This window comes from Solenopsis invicta, chromosome 8 (genome assembly GCF_016802725.1).
Source record: "Solenopsis invicta isolate M01_SB chromosome 8, UNIL_Sinv_3.0, whole genome shotgun sequence".
Taxonomy (NCBI): Eukaryota; Metazoa; Arthropoda; class Insecta; order Hymenoptera; family Formicidae; genus Solenopsis; species Solenopsis invicta.
This window is the reverse complement of record NC_052671.1, coordinates 7,177,169-7,200,675: the sequence shown is the minus strand read 5'-3', so window position 1 is coordinate 7,200,675 and position 23,507 is coordinate 7,177,169. Positions and strand designations below refer to the sequence as shown.

General features: G+C 39.4%; 2 protein-coding genes and 1 long non-coding RNA gene across 3 annotated transcripts in view; 1 reads left to right on the top strand and 2 right to left on the bottom strand.

The window, feature by feature from the left end:
- Window positions 1-7,429, bottom strand: part of LOC105197156 — a 91,739-nt gene extending 84,310 nt beyond the window's left edge. Inside the window, exon 1 of the mRNA XM_011163402.3 lies at window positions 6,071-7,429. Within this exon, the coding sequence (XP_011161704.2) occupies window positions 6,071-6,326 (256 nt within the window). The 5' untranslated portion in view covers window positions 6,327-7,429. The remainder of the gene's footprint in view (window positions 1-6,070) is intronic.
- LOC105197173 overlaps window positions 1-23,507 on the top strand; it is a 173,800-nt gene that overhangs the window by 107,887 nt on the left and 42,406 nt on the right. The window lies entirely within an intron of this gene.
- The window catches only part of LOC105197165, a 60,863-nt gene continuing 45,231 nt past the window's right edge, over window positions 7,876-23,507 (bottom strand). The window contains exons 3-4 of the long non-coding RNA XR_003268811.2: window positions 15,328-16,175; window positions 7,876-8,052 (exon numbers count right to left, since the gene is read on the bottom strand). This is a non-coding gene — a long non-coding RNA (uncharacterized LOC105197165). The remainder of the gene's footprint in view (window positions 8,053-15,327; window positions 16,176-23,507) is intronic.

Sequence of the window (23,507 nt, the reverse complement as noted above, 5' to 3'; positions counted from 1 at the left end):
TGTATTTTTGACCAGAATTCAATTTTTTTATGTTGAAAAAATATGTAACAAAATAAGCATCAATGTTAATGCTTAGAAAAAATATTTTACAATTGCTTTTGCATTTATAAACACCAAAGTAAAACTTGCACAATGAAAAACGTCAAAATTGACCAAAGATACGCCACCTTCCTCTACGCGTCATGATCTTTCGCAAGCGGTATTTTACGTATTCAGATTCCTCGCGTAAAGCTCCGCGGTTCGGATGGTTGCACGGTAAAATTTACTTCCTCGCTCCCGGAAGTCGCTTATTCCTTCCGGACGGAGGCGAGTCCCGAGAGCCGTCTGCCAACATTATAGACACGATAGATTCGGTGCTTACGGTACTCTCCATACAACGGGGCGAGTCAATACTTTATAGTTCGAAGTGAACTCGCTCGCTCGCTCGTTCGCTACTTCGCTATCACCCCCTCGCTCGTCGCGCCACTCCCTTCGCCGCTAGGAGCCATAGTGGAGGGTGCCAAGAGCACCAGGGGCTTTACATCGCTCCTCCTGCCCTTTCTGCCCATCGCCGCGCGCAAATACGACTGACGCGACGTATCGCGAGCTCTGTCGGTTTGCGCGAACCGTCCTCTACGTGCACGAAGAGCGGAGCATGTGAAGGAGGACGATTCGAGCAAAAATTTATTTGCCAACATTTGGCAAATAATATCGAATTGATTTAAAGACAATCCGAGCTTTCAATTTTAATTATATAAGAGTAATTGTTATATTAATTCGAACTTTGTCATTTTGATGGAATCTGGAAAAATATATGTCTGGAAATGTCAATGTGAATTTTACATCACAAAAAGAAACTGAAACATTTGTAAAAAGGAACTACAAGTTTTTTTTTACGTCGTATATTCGATTAGCAACAATAGATTTGTATTGATAATTGACTATTTCCGAAGATGATTGAAAGTTATGAAATATTTACAGTCTACTTCGTCAAACTTATCGTAAAACTGTTAGACTGCATATATAAATTGGAAAAATATTTTTAAATCCCTCTCCGTAGTAAGAATAATCAGAGCAGTTACGAGAGATTCATAGAGCTAAAATAACTCGCGATGTCTGCATATTTTATCGAAGTGCCGAAGTCTAGTAAGATAAGAAACTGCTGCGCTGACGCAAGAAATAATCACATCTACAAAATTCTCATTAAAAGTGAATTGATGTCTCAGCTCGTCAGTGCCAAACGGTCAAACGAAGCGAACGAGACGCGAGATATAAGTGCCTTTAATGGGGAATATTGTGAAAACTGATACTCTAAACCCGTAAAAAAGATCGTTGGGCAATAATTAGCGAAACAACGCGGCGCGGAAACGCTGTTGCGTAAGGTCCGTGACCGGAAGGGTGGCGAGTATCGCAGAACGGCGGCCGTCTCGAGGTGGAGAGGAGACGAGGGGGCGAGTATCTAGGTCTCTGTAACGATTTTTAGAGTCTCGGCCCTACGATCGTTCGGGCCATAAAAACTTGAGGCACCCCACAGTAGTCGAAGAGCCAGGGTTTCCATAGCGACGAAGCCCTTTCGCTCTTCACCCGCAGGGCCCCCTTTGCCCTGTTCTGCGGTAACCTACCGGCTGCCGTTGCCACCACCCTTAACGCGTCGTACCGGCCTCGAATCTCGGAGATATACGTCGTAACATGAGCGCGACGTAGCCGGCCAAAGACCGATAGAAATTGCCCAGTCGATCGCTCGCTTCAATTTCTCGTCCTTCTACGTGCCGTACACCGTGAGAAAGTATAATTCTCCTAATTCTTCAATTCGCAGGACACTTTTTTTTTTATTATTTTAGATACGTGATCAAAAAATTTTTATCTTTTTTTAAGAACCAAATTTCACAAAAAAAAAGACATTGCTGATTAAACATCAAAGAGGTACTCAACAGTTTCTCACTGAATCTGAGGGACGTGATAATTATGCTAGTTCTGCAATGTACAAAAAGTAAATATGGTAATAGCTAAAATTAGTCTTTTCGGCAAGTTTTCGTAAATAATACATGCTGATTCGCCGGGGTATTTCTTTGAATTCATACAACGAGAACAGTACTTTCTCTCCACCGGTGCGTCAGTTCTTTTCTAGGGATACGAAAATAAATCGCGAGTTTTGGGATGCCTGACCGGTTACTCAGACCATTTAGTCATTCCTCTTATACCGGGTATACTGGGCATCGCGCAGTCACGAGAACTCATCGTTGGGAACTGTCCAGATCACGAATTAGATCGTAAAAGAGAAGGACGACTCTGCGCTCTCTTGCAGGAGCACGGAAATAAACGCGTTAAGTAATGATACAAATGTACGGACAGCGTGTATTTCAACGCGGGGATCGGCCGGGGTAAAAGTAAAAATTCGTTGACAAACATCAGAAAGTCTTATTATTAAATCAGACGATGGGGAGGATTTTATTAAATTAACGTGACGGTATATAAATTCCATATTCGTAGATATACATAAATAAATTGCAGCTAACATATTTGATCTTTTTACAACACAAACGTGTATCGGTGTACTTTCAACTTTTTAATTGTTGATTCGACATATATCAAAGGCAAAATGTAACGCAAAATATAACAAAGTGCTCAAAATAAAATGCGTTATTTGCTTGTTAAAAAATTATGACATATGAATTATGAATTAAAGGGATATTTTATTTTGTGGGTCTGAAAAAAATCTGTTTTCAAGAATTTTTTTACAGAAAAATATCGAAGCAATTAAAATGCAACTTTTGCAGAAATATTTGTTGATTTTTGTAGATTGTATTACATGTGATGGTATTTTTTTTATCTCAGACTATCTAATAGATGACGTATAGATTAAATTCAGGATTATAAATCTCCTTTTCAGAAATGATTGAGAGCCACTGATCAATCTGAAGCATAAAAACAAATTTTCTTAATTTACATGAGTTTGTGCATCGACTGAATTAGAATTAATATTGAAAACTGAAAATTGAAATAGCGCCCACTCAAAGATTATTTTTATCTTATTTTAATCAATTAATTCTTCGAAAAGCCATTATTTTGTTAATTTTCAGTTTTTAATGTTGATTTTAGTTCAATCAATGCCTGAACTCATGTAAATTAAGAAAATTCGTTGCTTTGATGTTTTAAGTTAATCGGTGGCTCTCGATCACTTCTACAAAGAAAATTAACAGTATCCAATATTCTTGCATATTGTAATAATTATTCTATTCACTAAAACGTATCAAAATATTGTACAGATTAAAAAAAAATCGTGAAACTTGAACGTTTAATATTCTAAATTATAATAATATTCTTAATTAATAATATTTCTAATGAGAATTTTTTGAAAGCGTCCGGATCAAAACGGAATACGGTCGAAAAGTTAATCCCTCTACTGGATAGTTTGAGATAATTCAAAATCTTTTTTTTTTTAATCCTTAAACACAGATCTTTGTTTCGGACTCAACAAAGTAGTAAAATGCTCTTAAAATGTTATGCCAAAGATTTCGCTAATAGATGAAACATCTCTTTGCAGTTAATTTGTAAAGGAAACATCGGTCTTAAAGTTAAACGATGAGTTACTGAAGCTTCGTTCTTTACCTCTCGTACGTGAATCGAAAGTCGAGCTTACATGGTCGCCATCAGTGACGAGGATTCAATTGTCCTCCCCATCGTCGTAGTTGCCCAGCATTATGGTCGCTGTATAATTCACACGTATAAAGGGGGAGGAGGGGAGGGGGGGGGAGAAAAGGGCGTCATGCGTGATAGAGTATAAAAGGGGCAAGGATGGCGAAATAAGAAAGAAGTACACGGTCGGTCGGTGCGCGAAAGACTAATCGACTGATTTGTACGCGTAGTCACGACTCGTGTACGTAGCCAGACGTAATCAAAAACACGAGATAAAACACGCGAACCGTGCGGCCCTGTCCTGTATCGACTATCTCTCTCGCTTTCTTTATTTCTACCTCTCCCATTGGCACACTAATCTTTATGGTACATTTATCTTGATCCTAATCTGACCTGTGATGGCGCGTGATAAATTCATCGCGTTTATGCGCGAAACAGATTTAACTCGGTGGAAAGTTTCGTACATCCTTTACTTCGAAAATTACATTCACTATTAACTCGATATACATTTGAGAATGTCCGGTTTCAATATCAGTATTGATGAAAGCATTAATAATATAAGAATTTCAAGAAATATAATTACTATTTGTTATTCTTTCGTTTCAAAGAATGAATGTAATGGATATATTCAGTAAAAGGCAAAGGCCTCTCTGAAGCTTTATTATCTTTCGCGCGCGAGAGAAAGAACGTTTTCAAGAAAAGCATGGAAATACAAAAACAAGTTGATTTGTGAGATAAAGAAAAGGGAGAGGAAGATTAGTGAATTCGAAGAAGGCGCCTTCCTTCTTTCGGTCCGGCCGAAAATACGGACAGTGCTCCGATTTCTGTTCTGGTCGTCGTAAACGAAAGGTAGCGTGAGGTGATGCACGGAAAGATACAAAACAAAAAAAAGGAGCGCAAGGGAGGACCGGAATGGGGAAGGTGGTCCGCGCGCACGGTTGGAATAGTTAAAAATAACTCTGACCGAAGATCCTGCGGTTCCTGTAAACACGGGCTCGAGCATGGCAAAACGAGCATGGCGCTATTCGCATGCGAATCGTTGATCCGGAGGGATTTTAGCGAAGCGATAAACCAGCGAAAGGATGTGCGCGCGAGTCTCATTCAGATGCATTTAAGGGACCAAAACGAGAGATCGCCTTATTGCTTTGCATAGAATAGCGACTTTCGAGGTTCCGCGAAAAATAATGTCTCTTGTTTTTTAACTCGTGTTAAACGAACGGAACGATATTTCATAAAGCTTATTACTGACGAAAGTGGAAAGAAATTCACGATTATAACTTGGAGCAATTGGAAAAGCATTTCTTCAAATGTGTGTATTGTTTAGTAAATATTTTAAGTTTCACCAATGTACACAGAAAAAAAAATTAGTATTAAATCAGCAATTCATTGTTTTATATATAAGCAAGAATATAAATCTTCTTGGAAGAATTTATAATCTTAAACAGACATAATTTGCTTACATAAAGATAATTTTTTTTCTTCAGGTAAGCAAATTATGTCCGTTTAAGGTTATACATTTTTCCAAGAAGATTTTATAATCTTGCTTATATGTGAAAGAATGAATTGTTAATTTGATACTAATTTTTTTTACTGTGTAGGTATTTAATTTTAATGTTCAGGAAATATCCATAAAAACGCAGCAATTCAAATGATGAAATTTAATGTACAAAATTGTATAGAGTTCTTACACCTCATTGTTTCAAATACAAATAGTCCACTGTTCAAAGGATATAGATTCACAATACATTTTATTCTGTGTATTAACTTTTAAGATCCAATCACGAATATTTCGGGTCTAATCAATTTCTATTCAATAAAGTTTCTCGAAATTTCAAAAATTTAATACTGCATTTGACTCTTTTCCCAGAAAAAGTACAGACTTTTGTTTTAAAAAATGGAATGTTCATGAATTTTTAGAGAGATTTCGAATCACTTTAAATAAATGAAAAAGTGATCGAACGCGAGATATTCGTGATTGGACCGGTAAAATACTTCTTTTTCATTTTCATATCGTATGGTAAGAGTTAAAATTTTCTAGGAACAATTAAACAAACAATTTTAAAGAAATTTTCAATAATACGTTATAAAGTAACGTATTTCAATTTTTTTTAAGAAAATCTTCTATATTTCTATACGAAAAACATTTTTTTTTCGAAAATTTAGCTTTATGCGCAATTTTATACCCTTTCAACATTAATATCCAATTTCTTCACTTCTAGATAACTCTATCCATGAGATATCTCACAGGAAGTAGAATTTCTAATAAAATTCTAATATACTGTGTGTATCGAAAGTTAGCAGTATAAAAAAAAAGAGCTATCCATTAGATACATAAAGAAGTTTCAGTAAAGAGAACGAAATTTGAATTATTTGACGGATATCTTTATCTGGAAGATAGCTATCGGAAGATGTGTGAAGAAATGGAGCATTGATCTAATTGAGAATTAATACTCACGTGCTTCCATAGAGGTGTCTTGAGTCAGTGGTGGATGCTGCGTCGTCGTCGTCGTCGTCGTCGTCGTCGTCGTCGTCGTCGTCGTGGTCGACGATGCAAAGGAATCTTGTTTGTCGCGCGCGATGACGAGCTTGTCGTCCTGCTCCTCGTCGTCTTCGTCGCCCTTCGATGAGCCTCGCTCGGAACTCGCGCGCACCCTTACACGCTCGGCCACCTGCACATCGTCTCCGGAGAACGCCGACCGCGACGATGACATCGGCCCGGCGACTGTCGTCGTGGTCCACTCGATGACACTACCACCACCAACTACGACCGCACCATTATCCTCGTTTCCCACGAGCACCAACTCCTTTCCGGTCTTATCACCTTCCACTCGGTCCTCGGTCACTCGCCTGACGTCATTTTTCTCGGGCACGGTGCTTCCAGCTCGCTGAGTCGCACCACCGAGGTACGCGATGTTCCGCGTAATCGTTCTCGTCGCCACCACCGCCGCCGTCGTCGTCGCCGTTGTCTTCGAAGCACTCTCGCGAAGTAGGATATCTCGCAGGGAGCTTTCCGGACGCAATATCGATTCCCCAAACTTGAAGACGGGCTCTAACAGCGGAGTGAAAGTCTGGACTGCAGGGCGAATCCCTTCATCGACTGGCGGCAGGGGGGGTTCCACTTTGCGAGATTGCAGAGGGTGTTCGTTAACACGTCGCCATGCCTCCGGCCAAGGGTCGATGAAGTTCGGGGAGGGTTGATCTTTCAGCTTCGATCTCTTGCTGCTTATCGGCACTCGCTTCGCTCTTCCTCGTCGCGCTGCGATCTCTTCGTTGCCACGTTGACGACTCGCTGTCAGAATGGAAAGATCTCGACGTCTGACGACGACGACGGTATTCAACGGCGATGTTAACGTCGGAGGCGACGACGACGACGACGATGACGACGACGACGACGACGACGACGACGACAACGGTGGCGACAATAACGGCGACGTTAATGACAGAGGTGACGTCAAGGGTGGCGCGGACGAAGGTGAAAGGCGCGTCGCCAATGTAAGATGATCCAGAGTTCCTCGATTCGCGTGACCTTCTTCCGCGGTACCGACGTCGTTAAGGTTAACGCTGGACGCGCGTTCGATCGCGTCCCTCCGGAACGGGCGCGGCGGAAAGTAATCGGACGTTCGCGACGGCAGGTAAACGGACGTAGTAGCGTCGTCGCCGGCTGAGTGATGAACGCTATTCAACGGTTCGAGTATCACCGGCGCGGCCGTCGTCGCGTGCGTGAGATCGTCGAGAAGAGCAACAACGAGAAGAAGCAGGGGCAAGCCCACCCCCGCCCCCGTGGTGGCTGCTCCCGCTACCCCCTGCCGCGCGATGAAAATCCGCGAGGCGGCCGTTCAATCCGGCTGTCCGCGATCCGCTCGCGACGGTGAACTTTCTTCTCGTCGTTCTTTGTCTTTTCTTCTTCCTCCTCCTCCTCCCCCTCTTCTTTCTCTTCCGCCGCCTCCTCCACTTCTTCGTCCTCTTTCTCCTCGCGATTTACATGCAACCACGCGATCCTGCGGTCCTCCTCGACGAGCACCTGCCCGCATTCGACGATTGTGTTTCGCGTCCCCACGTATGATCCACCACGGCTCGTGCCGGCGTCGTGCCGTTCTGGCATTTATTACCCCGTCGCGCGTCCCAGACACGTGCTGCTGCTGCTGCCGCCCCTGTTGCGCTCGACGTAATCGCCGCGATGGGCGATCGATTTCACCGTATACTCGATCGACGGGCCGGACGATACTGTGCACCCTGTCCACGGGCATTCCGCCATCATCGCGCACCCCGTGAACAGTCGGTGCCGCGATTCGCGTCCCGACGATGCTCGGCGCATCGGCCTTGCCCGACTGTGTCACGCGGCATCTTCCGCTCGCGCTTCACGCCTCCGCTTCCTTCTCCGCGCCCTCGTTGTCTACGGACGCTGTCCGAATAATGTTCAGAAGACTACAGCGCAATCTGAAACAAGCAAAGGATTTTGCGTCTTGATACACCTTCTAGATCGATACCTTTCCAAGTATTTATTTCATTGCCATAGAAAGGCACATCTTAGCGCCTCTCTTTCCTCCAATGGTTTCTCAATTTAACACTTTACGCAAAATTTTCATCTATTTTATGCCCTGTAATAAGTTTATGTACAAATAATATCTTTAATATATGTTTTTATCGAAATTTTAGCAACAACTGTGGAGTATCTCTATTGTTTCTCAAAGTTAATTTATTTTATTTTATAATTATATTGAGAAAATCACATGTTAATTTTCTATTGTATTTGTATCACAAAAAATTATGTAAGTTTGTTATAAGAGCCGATTTTGGCTTTACAAATTTTATTCAAACTCATGAAAATTTATGTCTTAAAGTCAATTTGAGTGATTCCAGTTCAAACGAAGATGTTTACTGGTGTTACCATATTTATTTCAAAAATTAATTTTTTTTAATGCCTAATGTGCCAAAAAATCTTCCAAAAAAATCATAGCAGTATTGAAAAATATTTTGAATCGTTTTGGAATGGTCGAGTTTTCTTAATTTCTTTTTATTTCACGCCGACGCTCTTACATGTTAGAATTCAAACGATATGCGGCAATCAATTCAAATGAAAACACTCAGAGAGAAAACACTCTCAGAAGAAATCACTAAATTAAATATAACTGACCTCAAGATATAGAATTTCATGAGGTTGGATAAAATCTGCAAAGGCTCAGAATCGGCTCTTTGATCCTCGTTCAGTGTATTATACAAATTAAATTAATAAATCATGAAAGTCTGTCCCCCGTAATTACAGTCAAAACTCAATTTTAATAAAATTCCAATAGAATTTGATTTTAAAATTCAAAATTATGAAATATGCTAAATGGTGAAAAATAAAAATAAAGATGTTTACAAAATTCTACACGTTTGTGAAATTTTCAGGTTGCCACATAATTTGCTTCAGTCAGTTAACATGAGATGTTAATATAACATCAATACCACCAAGTTCACGTGTATCATTTGCCGCCAATTATTCACGGGACGCAATTATCCCGTCGAGAATAGAAGGGTTAAACAGTCCAATAACGGATGCAAGTGTATGGATGTAATAGTGCATGCGTGTCTCTCAATGCGAATACCAAACATGTATTTTCCCTAAGGCTCGCTGGGGAATTCATCTCGAGGAAGAAACAAATGTTAAAATTATAATCGCTACAAAAAATCCACCGAAGATATCGGTGGCTTTTTCAACATTATATTTTGCATAAAGCATTCGAATACATTTTTTCATGCGTATCGCGCTGTAAAGACACATTGAAAACGTTTTCTAATATCTCGGTAAGTTACATTTATATGTCACCCAATATCATTACGTTATCTCGATAGAGCGAGCTTGATTTTCGATTTTCAGCTCTAATGAGGTTACCACGTTTTCGATATCCCCATTCATTAATCAACGCTCCGATTCTGGAAATGCACCGCGAAAAGAATCGACCGCTTTCGCGTGCTTTATATTTCAAATGCTTATGCACCGTTTGTTCTTGCTACCAGCAAAATAGCTTAAATAACTAATCCCTGGGCATAATAAAGGTGACACGGCAAGCCATCTGCATAGAGCGAAGAAACACAGAAATACGAGCGTCTAGATGGGAGTGACTGATCTAAAAGTGTAACGGAGGAAATATAAAGGGAAATGAGAGAGAGAGAGAGAGAGAGAGAGAGAGAGAGAGAGAGAGAGGAGATCGAGGGTATAGCTGTTAAGCTCCAAATAACTATTAAAGTAAACTCCATTCGAAATTAGCTGAAATTTAGTTCGTAATCTTGAAATTTGACTCGGTAACTTCTTATTACTTCCAAGCAATCGTTCCCAGGATTACCTCGGAAACTTGGAAATTTCAAAAAGAATGTTAAGATACAGCGTTTGAAGTACAATTTACACACGGAAACTAATCTCTTGCAAGTTTCTGCAAATTCAATATTAAAAGTAAGAATTTGGGATATAACGCTTCGCGTACGCTGTGACATAATTATATGTGGAATATTTTCTTGAATCGACACGGCAAAAATTCACAGCGCTACCTCTAAAAATATTTAAGACACGCGCTGAAAAAAATAGACGGGCGCGAGTGAGTGAGGAATATATGGACGGCGCTTCTCGTTACACGAGGGTCGACCCTCCTGAAATTTGTTTACTACGCCGAGGGACACCGGTGCCCGGAGCTAAGTATAGCCGTAAGGAGGGAGAAACCGCGAAAATGCTATTTTTATAAGCACGCGCCGCGCGGACATTGTTGTGCCCGATCGGCTGTGTCTCGACGGTGCCGCCGTTGGCTGGGTCGTACAGTCGTCATCACTGATGTCGTCGCGATCATCGTCATCGTCGCTACGACACGCGTTTACGCCCGTAAAAATCAAATTGAAACGAAACCGAAGCTGGACATGTAATCAAATTATATTATCGAGATCACATTTGCGAAATGAGTAAAATACTTTATCAAAAAGAAATTTTTTTCCTAAAGAATTTCTATATATTTAATCGTGTATAAGATGATAACAATAGCTTCCGAATTGTGTAATATAATAAACGACCAAATATATTTATTATTTAAGTATAAATTATTTAAAAAATCACATATTTATGCTTAGTAAATAATTGTCATCTTTGACTTACATAAATAAATTTTTTTTGTAAAGAATTCTTATATATTTAAGCGTATGTACATTGATAATAATAGCTTCCAAATTGTTCAATATAATCTTTAACTTATATAAATAAATTTGTTTATAAAACAATTTATATATTCATGTTAAACTAAAAGTAAAACTCTCAAGCGATCGCTGATTACTTCTAAAAGAACTTCACAATACGATTTTTACAAGACACAAATTTAGTTTCAAAATTGTTGCTTATTTTTAATATTATTAATATTGCTAAATAAGTTAGATCAATGCAGCAATGAGAAAAAAGAATTTGTTAAAAAATGAAAATACTTAACATTGGGTTATTTCAACAACTAGGTAGCTACACGAAAAAATATATAATTCATATTGAACAATTTAAAAACTATTATTATCGTCTTCTTTATACATGGTTAACCATGTAGAAGTTTTTTTTCCAAAATTTTTCTTTTTATAATAAATTGTTTTATTCAAATGAAAAATAATTTTTACATCATTTTTTAATAAAAACTTAACCAAAACCAACTCAATATTTAGTTGAACGTATCGGACTAAATATCTTAACTTTTCGACACTCTTTTTCCCCAACTAAATCGTCTCCAAGTTCGATTAGCCGAAAAGCACAATAACGGGAAAAGCACGCCTCGGGATTCTTTTCGAGAAGTAACTCATAAAATGCTTCATAGTTCCATAGCGAGGTCACGAGACACTCCGCTATCGCTTCGAATAACGAATTCCTAGTAGCGGAGAGTCGGCATGGTAGGGACCTCGTGGAAGACGGTACCCGCTTCTACCCGGCTCGTCTAATGCGAGATTCGTGTATGCTGGTTGATAACGATTGGACTTTCGCATCGGCGATGTCGGGCGGTGTCTCGCGCGGCGAACACGCTCGCGCACGCTTGCGGCACGCGGCCGCGATTGATCCTCTTCTTATCCCAAAACGCGAGATCACGCGCGCACGCTCTCGCGCGAGCGCGAGCGCGAGCGCGAATGCGCGCGAGAGCGTGTATCTGCCGTACGTAAAACGCGGAATACCTGCTAATTATAGTCCCGTAGCTGAAGGAAGGAAACCGCGGAGGCACTATTTTTACGACTCTCCCGCCAAAATATCGTCGCGCGTCTGCCACGCGCTCCTACTCGACGGGAGGACAGGCGTTCACCTTTGTGTTACGTGACGCGTTTTATCCCGTTGCACGACAGATAACTCGAACGGAACTCGATTTCGAAACGAGTACAATGGAGAGTCGAAGAAATATAAATACCTTATCTTCGATTTGTGAACTGAGCGGACCGCTCGACAATTCCGCGGGTTGACTTCGTAGAAAAATATTTGTCGGCCCGCCGAGAAAACTCTGCGATTTTCGCGAAATTGTGTGATAAATTCGACAATGTGAAGGAGAAGAATATATTTTATATATTGAAGAAAAATATATAACTGGATTTCGATCGCGATACATCGCTACTTATATTTATAGACGTATTCTTCGTGACGTATTACAGATGTACGTTAATGTTATATAATATCAAATAAATTATTTCCCATCTTTATAGAATTTTAGTCGTATTTAAATCTATCTTCAATTAATTACGATTCACCTCTTTCAATAATTTCTAATTCAATTATATCAATTACGATGGATCTAATTTAATTTTTAATCTGTTTACACACGAGGGAGCCACGATTTACTCGAGACAATTTTTGAAAATGTTGAAAGATTACAAGCATTATTACCGAAGTGTCGTAATTTAATAACACACAATTGTATCACGATAAACCGAGATCATCCTAAAATGAAGAATTTATCATAATCCTAAAAACTGACATTTCAAATTATTATCCGCAGCTCGCGTGACTCGGTGCATTATCATCGGTATAACGACGACGCTCATTAAAGTAGTTAGAAACGTATTATTCAAGAATGTCTTGAAACTTTCGTCTCAAGTATAGATATTAATACGTAAAATATGAGCTCGAATTACCATTCCGTTCCTGATATATAACAGATTTTTTCGCATTTATCATTCTAGTACAGCCATTTCAGCAGTAATGCCTAGATACATTAACTTTCGTACAGCATCAAAATCACATTCAAAAAGTTAATGAAAAATGAGTCTTAAATAGTTGAATTGATATATGTGTAACAACAGAGCAAAGTTATGTTTAAATTGATGAAATCGTTTCTTTAATTTAGTATTTCAAGTTGAAGAAAAAAATCATGAATACCTTTGAAAAAAATAAAAATTTATTTGTTTTCAAAAAATGACGTTAATTAGTTTATTTTCAAGGAAGTAAATTATTTGATTTAAACAAATAATTTTTTCATTCAAAAAAAGTACCGACGGAAATGTAAAAAAATAATTTAGCCGTTTTGGTTTAAAAAATACATTTCTTTCATTTAAAGAAATCTTTGCAAACTATTTCTTTAATTCTCTTAAAAGAAGCAAAACTTCTCTCTCTTTAGAAAAAAATTTCTTTAAATCAAAGAAACTTTTCTATAAGCGTGTAGTAACGTACAAATTTCTTTGGTTCAAGCAAATTTTTGATTCAAAGAAACTTTTCTCTGACGAAAAACTGCAAATATTTATCGTATGATTTTAAAGTTTGAATCAATAAAATTTTATAAATTTTCTCGAGAAATGGGGAAGGATAGTAGACATAGCAACTTTTAAGGAGCACTTTTAAAGGGCGACAAAGACGTTAATCTTTTACTATGTAGATTTCTTTTTTTTCTTTAATCTTTTTATTATAATTTAATATTAGAATTTTAACTATGATCACTTCAATAAGGATATTCCACGTCTATGTTCATACTACACTTTGAGAGTATAATATGAGCATAGACGCAGAATATCCCTATTGAGGCGGCCATAGTTAAAATCCCAATTGTAAGTATACAAAATGCTTCGTTTTTACTTTAAAATTTTTCATAACAATATATTTCGTTCATATTTAGAGATCTGTTCAAGTCTGTCGTTGACAAACGCAGAGTTGAGGTCTGACTGCCTTAAAAGTCCCAGGTCGGGCACATGGATTACGTGAAAGTCTTTCGCGATTTCTGCGAGATTAATACGCGAGACGATTGAGAGAGAAAAAAAGAGAGAGAGAGAAAGACACGAGAGAAGAGAAAGGGGGAGGAAGCAGGGACGCGCCCAGCTGGCGCGTGAGTGCACGCGTGCGAACTCGCTAGGAGGTGGTCGCATAACTCTCACAAAATTCGGGAGAGTTCAGGAGACGACGGCGTTCAGGGGTACGAGAGAGGAGAGCCGGCCGGCGGCCGCTCGCTCGGGCGGGCGGGTGCGAGAGCGAGCGCGCCCGCGAGCGAGCGGGAATTCGCTGTTTTCGCGGCAAAAATGCGTGCGCGGCACGCGCGCTGACGTTCTATTTTCGAATGAAACACACGATCAGGGGACACGAACGAGAGACTAATGTAGAAACCTAAGGAGGGGAAGAAAAAGCCGTTGGGAGGGAGACGGAGCGCGAGAGCCCTCCTCTCGCGGAATGAGGGGAGAAAGAGAGACTTTATTTGTGTTCCGACGAACGATAGGGAAGAGAGAGCGAGAAAGGGATGACCAGAGAGAGAAAGAGAAAGACGCGAGCAGTGAACGAGATGCAAAACGGAGAAGGAGAGAGAGAGAGAGGAGACAAACGAGAAACGGAGGAGCTGCCGTAAAGAGTGAGAGAGAATTAGACAAGATAGGTAAGAGAGGAGAAAGAAGAATAGGGAAAAGAGAAAGAGCAAAAGCGAAAGGAAAAGTGTACGTTCGCACAACAGAGACGCAACGTAAAAACAAGCGAGACCAACACGCGTGGATCAAGTGCGAGAGCGAAAGCTTCTCGCGACGACGCGAAAAGAAGCGATGGGCGCGCGACAGATATATATATTTTTTGCCTGCTGTGTGTGTGTGTGTGTGTGTACTCATACACACACAGATATAAAATTTAATATATTGTAAAATTACATAGACATAAAATCTGTAAATTCGCAAAGCGAGAAAGAGAGGAGTGCACCGAGGAGAGAACGAGAGAAAAAGAGAGAGAGAGAGAGAGAAAGAGGGATGCCACAGCGCAAGAGTGAGATGGAACGGCGAGCGTGAGCATAGCGTGTGGACACCGGCAAGGGACTCGCGATTTGTTTCGTGCTAGAGGCGGCCATGCTGCGTCTCCGTTGCGTTCTGAGAACGTGCATCTTTTGCATACGCGCAGAAAAGCGGGTTCCAGAGACGGCGACGAGAGCCGACATCTCGTAAACCGACTTCACTCGACGCCACGTTGCGAAGCGTCCACGAGATGCAGACGCTACGATACGTAACGGAGCGAGAGCAACGAACGAAAGAGGACAGACAGATTGGAAGGAGAAAGGGAGAGAGAGAAAGAGAGAGAGAGAGAGAGAGAGAGAGAGAGAAAGGGAGGGAGAGAGCTGAGCGTGCGCGACAAAGAGATAGAGGCAGACGGACGGAGAGTGAGAGAAAGAACGAGCGAGAGAGAGAAGCAGAGACGAGCGTGGACGCAGACAGACGGACAGATAAATGAATAGGTAGATGCAGATACGCCAGCGGAGGGAGAAAGAAGGTAGACACACGCACCATACAGACTGCCGCGCATCCAGGCCGGGGGAAGGGAGCCTCCTCTCTTCGTGGGTAGAGCGTGACGAAGAACGACGACGTACACGCTCGCAATGCAGCGAGGCGGACGGCACGCCGGGCGCTCACACACGTATAGGCCTGCTGCGCGCACACACGCGGCCGCCGGACACACGCGAAGCGATGTGTTCTCGCTGCACGCGTCCCGCGTTTTCCACCCGCGTTGACTTGGACGTTTCCTCCGTTGTCGTCGTCGCGGCTGCCGCGGCCGCGCCACGCCGATACAGCGGATTTGAGACAGAGAAAGAGAAAGAAAGAGAGTGCAGAAAGAACGAAAGTGCGTGAACGAAAATGCGTGAGAGAAGAGAGTGGAAGAGAATAAAAAAGTAAGAGAAAGAGAGAGAGGAGGCGAGCGTGGCGGAGCTTGAACGAGCGCAGGGAGAGCTCGAACCCGGAGCGAACCGAAGATTCGCGGAGCAAGCGGTGCTGCCTATCGGATGGCACTGCGTTCAGCGCCGCGGTGCGCGACCCTCGTCGGCCCTCGTCGTCTTTCCTCGTCGCGTCTCGTCTCGTCTCGGCGGCGCTCGTCGCTTTCCGCCCCTTTCCGTTCCGGCGGGTATGTTCCGCCGTACCGCTCCGCACCGCATCGCATCGTATACTCAAACTCTCCCTCTTTCTCTCTCTCTCTCTCTCTCTCGCAAGCGCGCGCACGCTTTAAGTAGGTACATACGTGCTGAAAGTTCGCGCACCTCGACACTCTCGCGCGGGGGTGGCGAAATTCTTACGTGAAATTCGATGACGCTTGTATTCGTGCTTGTATTCGTCGATCATTGTCGACTGACAGATTACACCTGGAGAAAAGTTGTGTTTAAATTGATCGAATCATTTCTTTAACTTGGTTCTTTTTAAGTTAAAGTAAAAATGCCTTTGAGAAAAATAAAATTTGTTTGATTTAAAAACAAATAACGTTATTAACCTTTTTTGAGGGTGTTTTGGCTACGCAATACAAGCTAAATGTTCGAAATTTAAAAACTGAGGCTTCTCTATGTTTAGCTCTCTCTATCTTTTTTTTTTCTAATTAACCAAAAATTTTTTGGTTGCAATTTTGACTCTGAAATTAGCTGCAAAGAAGAGAACAATGAAAAATTTGATTTATAATATGGATATAATGGTTTTTACAGCAAAAATTACTATACTTTGCTGCAGTTTTAAATATAAATAACTTTTAAACGAGTAAGTGGATTTAAATGAATTTTTGCACAAACATCTATTAGAATTTTATTAGTATATGTAAAAATTTTGATTTAATAAATAAATACTATTTCCCCACCAAATTTTCAAATAAGTACTGCAAAATATGATATTACATAACAATCAAGAGTAAACGAAAAATTAAATAATTTTTAAACCAATAATAATAAATGAATTGTGCTCAGATTTTACACAGATACTTGCACGTAATATCAGAATATTCTATAAAATTTTTACAGTTTTGGTAATGTTTTGAGATATAATCCATACATCTTTAAAATAAATTATTTGTTTAATTTAAACAAATCATTTTTTAATTAAAAAAAAATACTGACAGAAATGTAAAAAATAATTTAGATGTCTCGGTTTTAAAAATATATTTCTTTAAAGAAGGTTTGCGTTGCATTTCCAAACCATTTCATTAATTCTAATAAATGGAACAACCAAAAAATTTCTTCAAATCAAAAAAACTTTTTTTTAATCGTAAATCAATGCACAAATTTGTTTGATTCAAACAAATATCTTTTAAATTGAAATATTTTTTTTCTGTTTGCAATAGAAGAGAAAGAATAACGATATTGCATTAAGTGTTAGATTACATATCGTATTATTCTGTTGTAATATACTGTTAAAAAGGCATTTGTCCTAGAGATTATATGAGTTTATACGCTAAATCGGGGTTTCGCAAACTGAGGGAAACTCATATGGACTGCGACCCATTTTTTAAAACGGCAAACGACCCCTCCAGCTTTAGGGGATATAAAAAAAACGGGGTAGGTGGAGAATAAATCGATTATTTATTTATCTCACTTTACCCCTCGTACTTGTTAATTTTTTTATAAATATAATTTTATAAATCTATTTTTCAGATATATTAAGATATAAATTTGTGAAGAATACGCTCTTTTATTTCTGTTGATGATAGTTTTGACATCAATGCGAATCATTTTCATATGCATAAAGAATTTGATAATTGTAATTTATTTCAAAATTTGGTTTTGATTCTTACACAGTAGAAAGTATTTTGTATTTATTTTAAAACCAATCCTTGTTAAAATTTTAACATACCCAAATTTGTAACACGTAATATGATTGTGTTTTAATATTTTGTATTAAATTAATATTAAAATAATTTAATAATAATATTTCATATTAAAATAATACAATTTATGGATAAATGAACAAATAGTATAAAAATAATGCAATTTTAAAGCGTTAGTTCTATGATAAATGAATCAAATTGTATGTGTCAATACGTTATAAATGTTAATTTTACGGAAAAAATATTTCCACGTATTTATTTCCAATAAATTGTATTGAAGTGTTACAATTTTTATGTTAATTTTTTACGTAACATTTGTGCAACTTTTTAACATATCTTGTGTTAAATTAACACAAAAATTGAGTGAAACGTTTCAACAGATATATTAAATTTAACACAATTTTTCCTGTATACTATCAATGAAAAATTTTTCGCGATCTGTCATTGGATCGCGATCAATATTTTGGGAATTCCTGTTAAATTATTATTACGAAATAGTTTACATTATGACACAAATTAAATATTAAAATAATTAATTTGAATAAAATATATGTTTTCTTTACTAATATCTAGTCAACAACAAACGAATTGATATACGTATACGTGTAAAAAAAAAAAAGAAAGAAAGTCAGAGTAAAAAGTCAAGAAATACCAAGAAGAAAAAAAACTGCTGTAAGCAGAGAAAGATTTTTGGTTCGTAACGATCTTTCTCTTGATTGATGTACATATCCGTAGTTAGAATTCCAAAAAAACGTCGCATTTGAAATAAAGACACGTATCCCGTTTGAAGCTGAATATCTCGGCTGGCATTGATTAAATTAAATCTGTCGATTGTCGCTTCGTAGAGAGAAGAAAGAACAGACGTATCTCAACCAAATGCTGATAATACGCTCGTATGCTGACGTACTTCGGGTCAGTGAAAATAATTAATGGGAGGGGCGCGAGGATGAGAGTCGGGGTTAATCATGGAAGATACCGCGCGGCGATACGCGCTCACGTGTTTTCGTATCTACGCGACGGCGGCGATCCCTCTAACCGTACACGTCTTTGCACAGCCCTCTCTTTGTTCCTCGCGAAATTACGGTATCGGTGTCACGACACCCCCGGCCCGTTCTTTATTTAGCGACAAAGACGTCAGAGTCGGGCTTAACAGCGCGATATCGACCTCAATAATTCGCTACTTAATGAATTCGTGACGCTCAACGTAGGAATCCAGAAGTACTTCTCCAGAGGGAGAGTACGCTCCGCGACGGCGACATCGCACACATTTTATTACCGATCGAAGCCTCTCCGTTATTTATCATATGCAACCTATATGTTGTCGGACAGCCATTGCACCGCATAAGCGAAATGTCAAGCGTTATTAGGGAAAAATAAGATAGCGCTGTCGGTACTTTTCACTCACGTTGCAAGTACACTGAGATGAATATTTGGCGAGATGGACCAAACGTTTAGTTAAATAGTGATCAAATGAATTTTATAGTTAATTACTAAATATGTAATTGTTTTGGCCAAACAATCTGTAACCTTAACCAAACAATTGTTTTTGTACAACTATAACCAAATGGTTTGTTAAATGTAATTGAGTTTTTGGTACCAGTAATTACAAAATTGTTTGGATGATGTTTCTCTTAACGTATACAAAATGAAAGGAAAATGTGACATTATTACGAATGTTATCAAGTATACTCCTATCGTATCATCTTATAAAATGTGGATCTTATCAAGTCTTATAATTTATAATATTTTTTTTACATTTTTGCACTATGAATCTGACTTTTATTTAGTAATTTCACATCTACCAATTTAAATTCGTTATACATTTTTCTTGTATTTCGTATTTCGTATATTTTGCAGATCTTGTGCAGGCTTAGAAGTGTTATTTTATTAAAAATAACGCACTACTGTTACTTGTAAATTAACAATTTGTTACTTTTTCGTAATACTAAAAAAAGCAAGATATTAGATATTATTCAACAATTAATATTAAATGTAATAATCAATATTAAACTCTATTGGTTTTTATATAACTCTTTTCTTTAACTTTTTTCATATTAAACTTATCTAATAATTATTCTAAAATTCTTTATATTAATATCTTTATTTTTTATAATGTACCTACTTATTTTTATAGAAATTTAAATTGCAATTCACAAACGCAAATTTTCTTAAAAATTTTCATTGTTTTTTATCATAAATATTGTTATTAAGAATATATTTTAATATTTATTGCCAAAAGTACAAAAAATGTAATCACGTAAGGGCGACTGGGGCTAAAAGAAATATAATAATTTCTAGTACATTTTGTGTCGAAAGTTAATAAAAATAATAATTACGTTAGATCTGTAACCTGAGATTTTTAGTGAAGGAGATGAATTTTTGGTTCTTCGATGGATATCTTTATCTGAAAAATACAGGCAGGTGTAAAGAAATCGGTCATTAACAGATACATTGGGCAATTTAATATTTCTAGCGGCATTAACGCGTCACTTTCCAACCCTGATCCTCTTTCGCACATTCGAATTCTGCATGCAGGCACGTAGCGCATGTGTCCGGAAAGAGAGTGCTAACTGCCAAATCGCCCGCTCGTTATAACAATAAGCATAGTTTAGTCGTCGCTCGTCGCCGTGCCGAAAACTCGAGAGGCGACGAGAGACGGCGGGATATGACCGCGTACGAGTGCCCACTCGGCGATGCATTAAGCTTTCGCATTGTGCGAAGGTATACTCGCGGGTACATGTACAGTGTTGTTTACCCCCGCCTTCGATGGCCAGCCGTCCTCGTCGCTCGTTTGCACCTTTCCTCGTCTCGCCGATTTTCTTCCCTTCGGTCCCCGTGTATACGTCGTGTCGGCGCCAGCGGCGGTGACGGCGAGGGTGAGAGGGGACGTTCGGGGACGGAGGGAAAGAGGGCAGACGGACACGGAGCAGAGAAGCGGCGAGGTGGTTTAAAAGAACCTCAAAGACCATAAAGACCAAGTGATAATCGGTCAAAGACCCTTCTGGCCGGGGCCAGACGGCGATGCACTCGTCCGAAGTGCGCTGGGGCAGACAACGGACGGACGGACAGACAGTCGGACAGACAGACAGACAGACAGACGAACGGACAGACGAGCGGACACGCGCACCAGCGGCGAATGTATCCAGAAGACCAAAGGAACCGGAACATTCTCGTATCCTGGTGCACAATCGCAATTCCACTCGCCGGGGTTTCCGGCAACCAAGTTTCCCGGCGGCGGCGGCGGCGGCGGCGGTCGCCGCGCCGCTCCGATCTATCGATCGCGAGAGAGACGCGAAGTGCATTCGCGCGCGCGCGCGCGCGCGTATATAGCACTCGCGGATGAGCGAGGCGATCTGTCTCTGTCAAGGCGAGTTTATTTTTGTCGGCGGCCCCATGATGTCCCGTAATGGCAAAAGCGATCTATACGGGGTGCCCCAGCGAGATACTCTCGCGGCTCGCATCGCTCTTCGGCTTCGGCGCTGCGGAATTTATTTATGCACCTCGCATCCCGAACGCGTTAGTCGCCAGATGAGAGACAGTCAATCCCTTCGCGCGCGCACGCACGCACGGCTTCTTTTTTTTCCCCCCTCTGTTCGAACGCTCGCGTCGCGTCTGCCCGGAGGTGACGATTTGATTTTCGCGGATTTGCATAACGCGCCGTGAGCGCGAGCGTGAGAGGTGCATAGGCGCGAAACATCGCACATTCTACCAGGATTCACGCCAGGCTTTTTACCAGCGACGATACATACTTATGCGTTTATCTTTATGCTCTTATGGAAATTCATGCATGACGGGTTCAGCGCAGATAACGAGAAACAATCGAGTGAGAGTCATTGTTACGTTTGGAATGTCCTGAGCGAGACGGGTGTGACCCATCATTTTAATCTCAAGGTGTCAGGAACAAACATTCTTTTATGAAATGCTATTAGGGAGACGATTTTACTTTTTCTTCTTACTTTCTTCTCTCTCTTTATTATCTTTATTATCATCTTTGTATCATTTTTATATTTGTCTGTATTATATTTTGTAAATTTCTGCATAATTCTAATATGATTCTCTATTATTAGTTTAGTATTACTTTTAATGTCAATGCAATTAATTTTTTTTTCTTTTCACTACATTATTTTTACACTAACTTTTACTTAAATTTATTGGTTTTATTTTTTGTCATATATTAGATTTCTTTGTAAATACTCATTCTATTGTCATGCTGCAAATTTCTGTTATTTTTTTATGTATAATATGATTAGCGCTTGAGAGGATGCTATCCTAAAGCTCAATAAATCTCTCTCTCTCTCTCTCTCTCCCTCAATTATTTTCTGATCTATTTTTTAGCTAGTATACATTAGTCTCTTTTAAATAATATTTTTGATTACTACCATAATATAAATAGCAATACGAACAGCAATACAAATTTACTTGATTATACACGAAAAAGTCTTGTTAAAATGTCTAAAAATTTAGCTGGATATAAATCTAAAAATAATTTTGATGAGCCACCAAAATAATTGTGTAAAAATAGTCAAATTAATTGCTAAAAAAAAATACTTGCTCTTATGCTTGAACATAATTATTTTGATGGCCCAATCATTTTCAGATCTGCATCTAGCTAAATTTTTTTATAGTTCAACAAACCCATTCTTTCCGCATACGGTTCGTAGTAATGCTTCTGCCAACATGGATAGATCGTATCTTTTAATTGCACGGTGATAATTATATGCTATCACGATTCTTTTAATGATACCTAATTAGCATCCTTAAATCGAAACATTCGCGAAAAAATATTATGTGACCAAAGGCTCATATATTATTTTCAAAACAATTATTATTGTTCGCGATTTATAACAAAAAAATAATTTCGTAATAATATTTTAGTTAATATAACAAAAACACATCTCTGTTATTGCAAGTATCCGTAATTGTAAAATACTGTCAAGTTTCACAAACTACGGCCCGATGTTTTCACGCACACATATTTAAGCGTTAATGTTATTATCTCATCAAACGCGGACGAGCCGGCAGGAACGTAGGAAAACGCACGAGGGAGGCACGGAGGCTCCTCTGCAAGCAAACTGAATTTTTACGAGCGATGTACGTGGCTACACCTGCCGGTTTCAAGACACCGATCGTAAACGTCACGCACAGCGAGCGGCGTCATATCGCCGCGTTCGTCATGCGTGGCGTACGTGGACGAGCCTTGTGTGCTAAACTGACAATGCGATAAGCAGTGACGAGGGGAATGCGGGAGAGAGGAAGACAGCGCGACTCGTCAGCGGCACAGAGAGAAAGAAAAGGAAATGTAGGCACGAATCGCGCTCGTCGTGACAAAGCAGTTGCTTTGATTCCCGCGAGCTTGGTATTGTGACGCGTACTCACGCATCAATCGCGAGTCCGCGGTTAACAAGACGGTCGATTGCGAAAAAAGAGAAAAGAAAAAGGAAATAGTTAAGTCAAGGGCTCGACGAACTCTTCGTCTGCATTTTAAGATCCGTATTACAGCGAGCTACGACTTACCCGTTATTCAACTGTCAGTTCGACAACATTCAATGCAATGTTGCATGTGCAATTATCCGTAATTAAATTATGTGTATTTTGTGTTGCATTATATATAAATTACGTGTAATTACGCTACATTACGTTGAATATTATATCTTATCGTTAGTAACATGTGTCTCGTGGTGGACAAATATATCAATTGTAGATTTCGCATGAAATGAAATATATGAAAATGATCTTGTGGATGTATTCCTCAAAACATTAAGACAATTTTGGAAAAATTACAGATGATATTTATATTGTATTTGAAAAAAATTGGTAGCAATTTTTTATATGATAAAATTATTTCAATAAAAAGTAGACATGTAATGAAAATATAATTAATAATAAAATA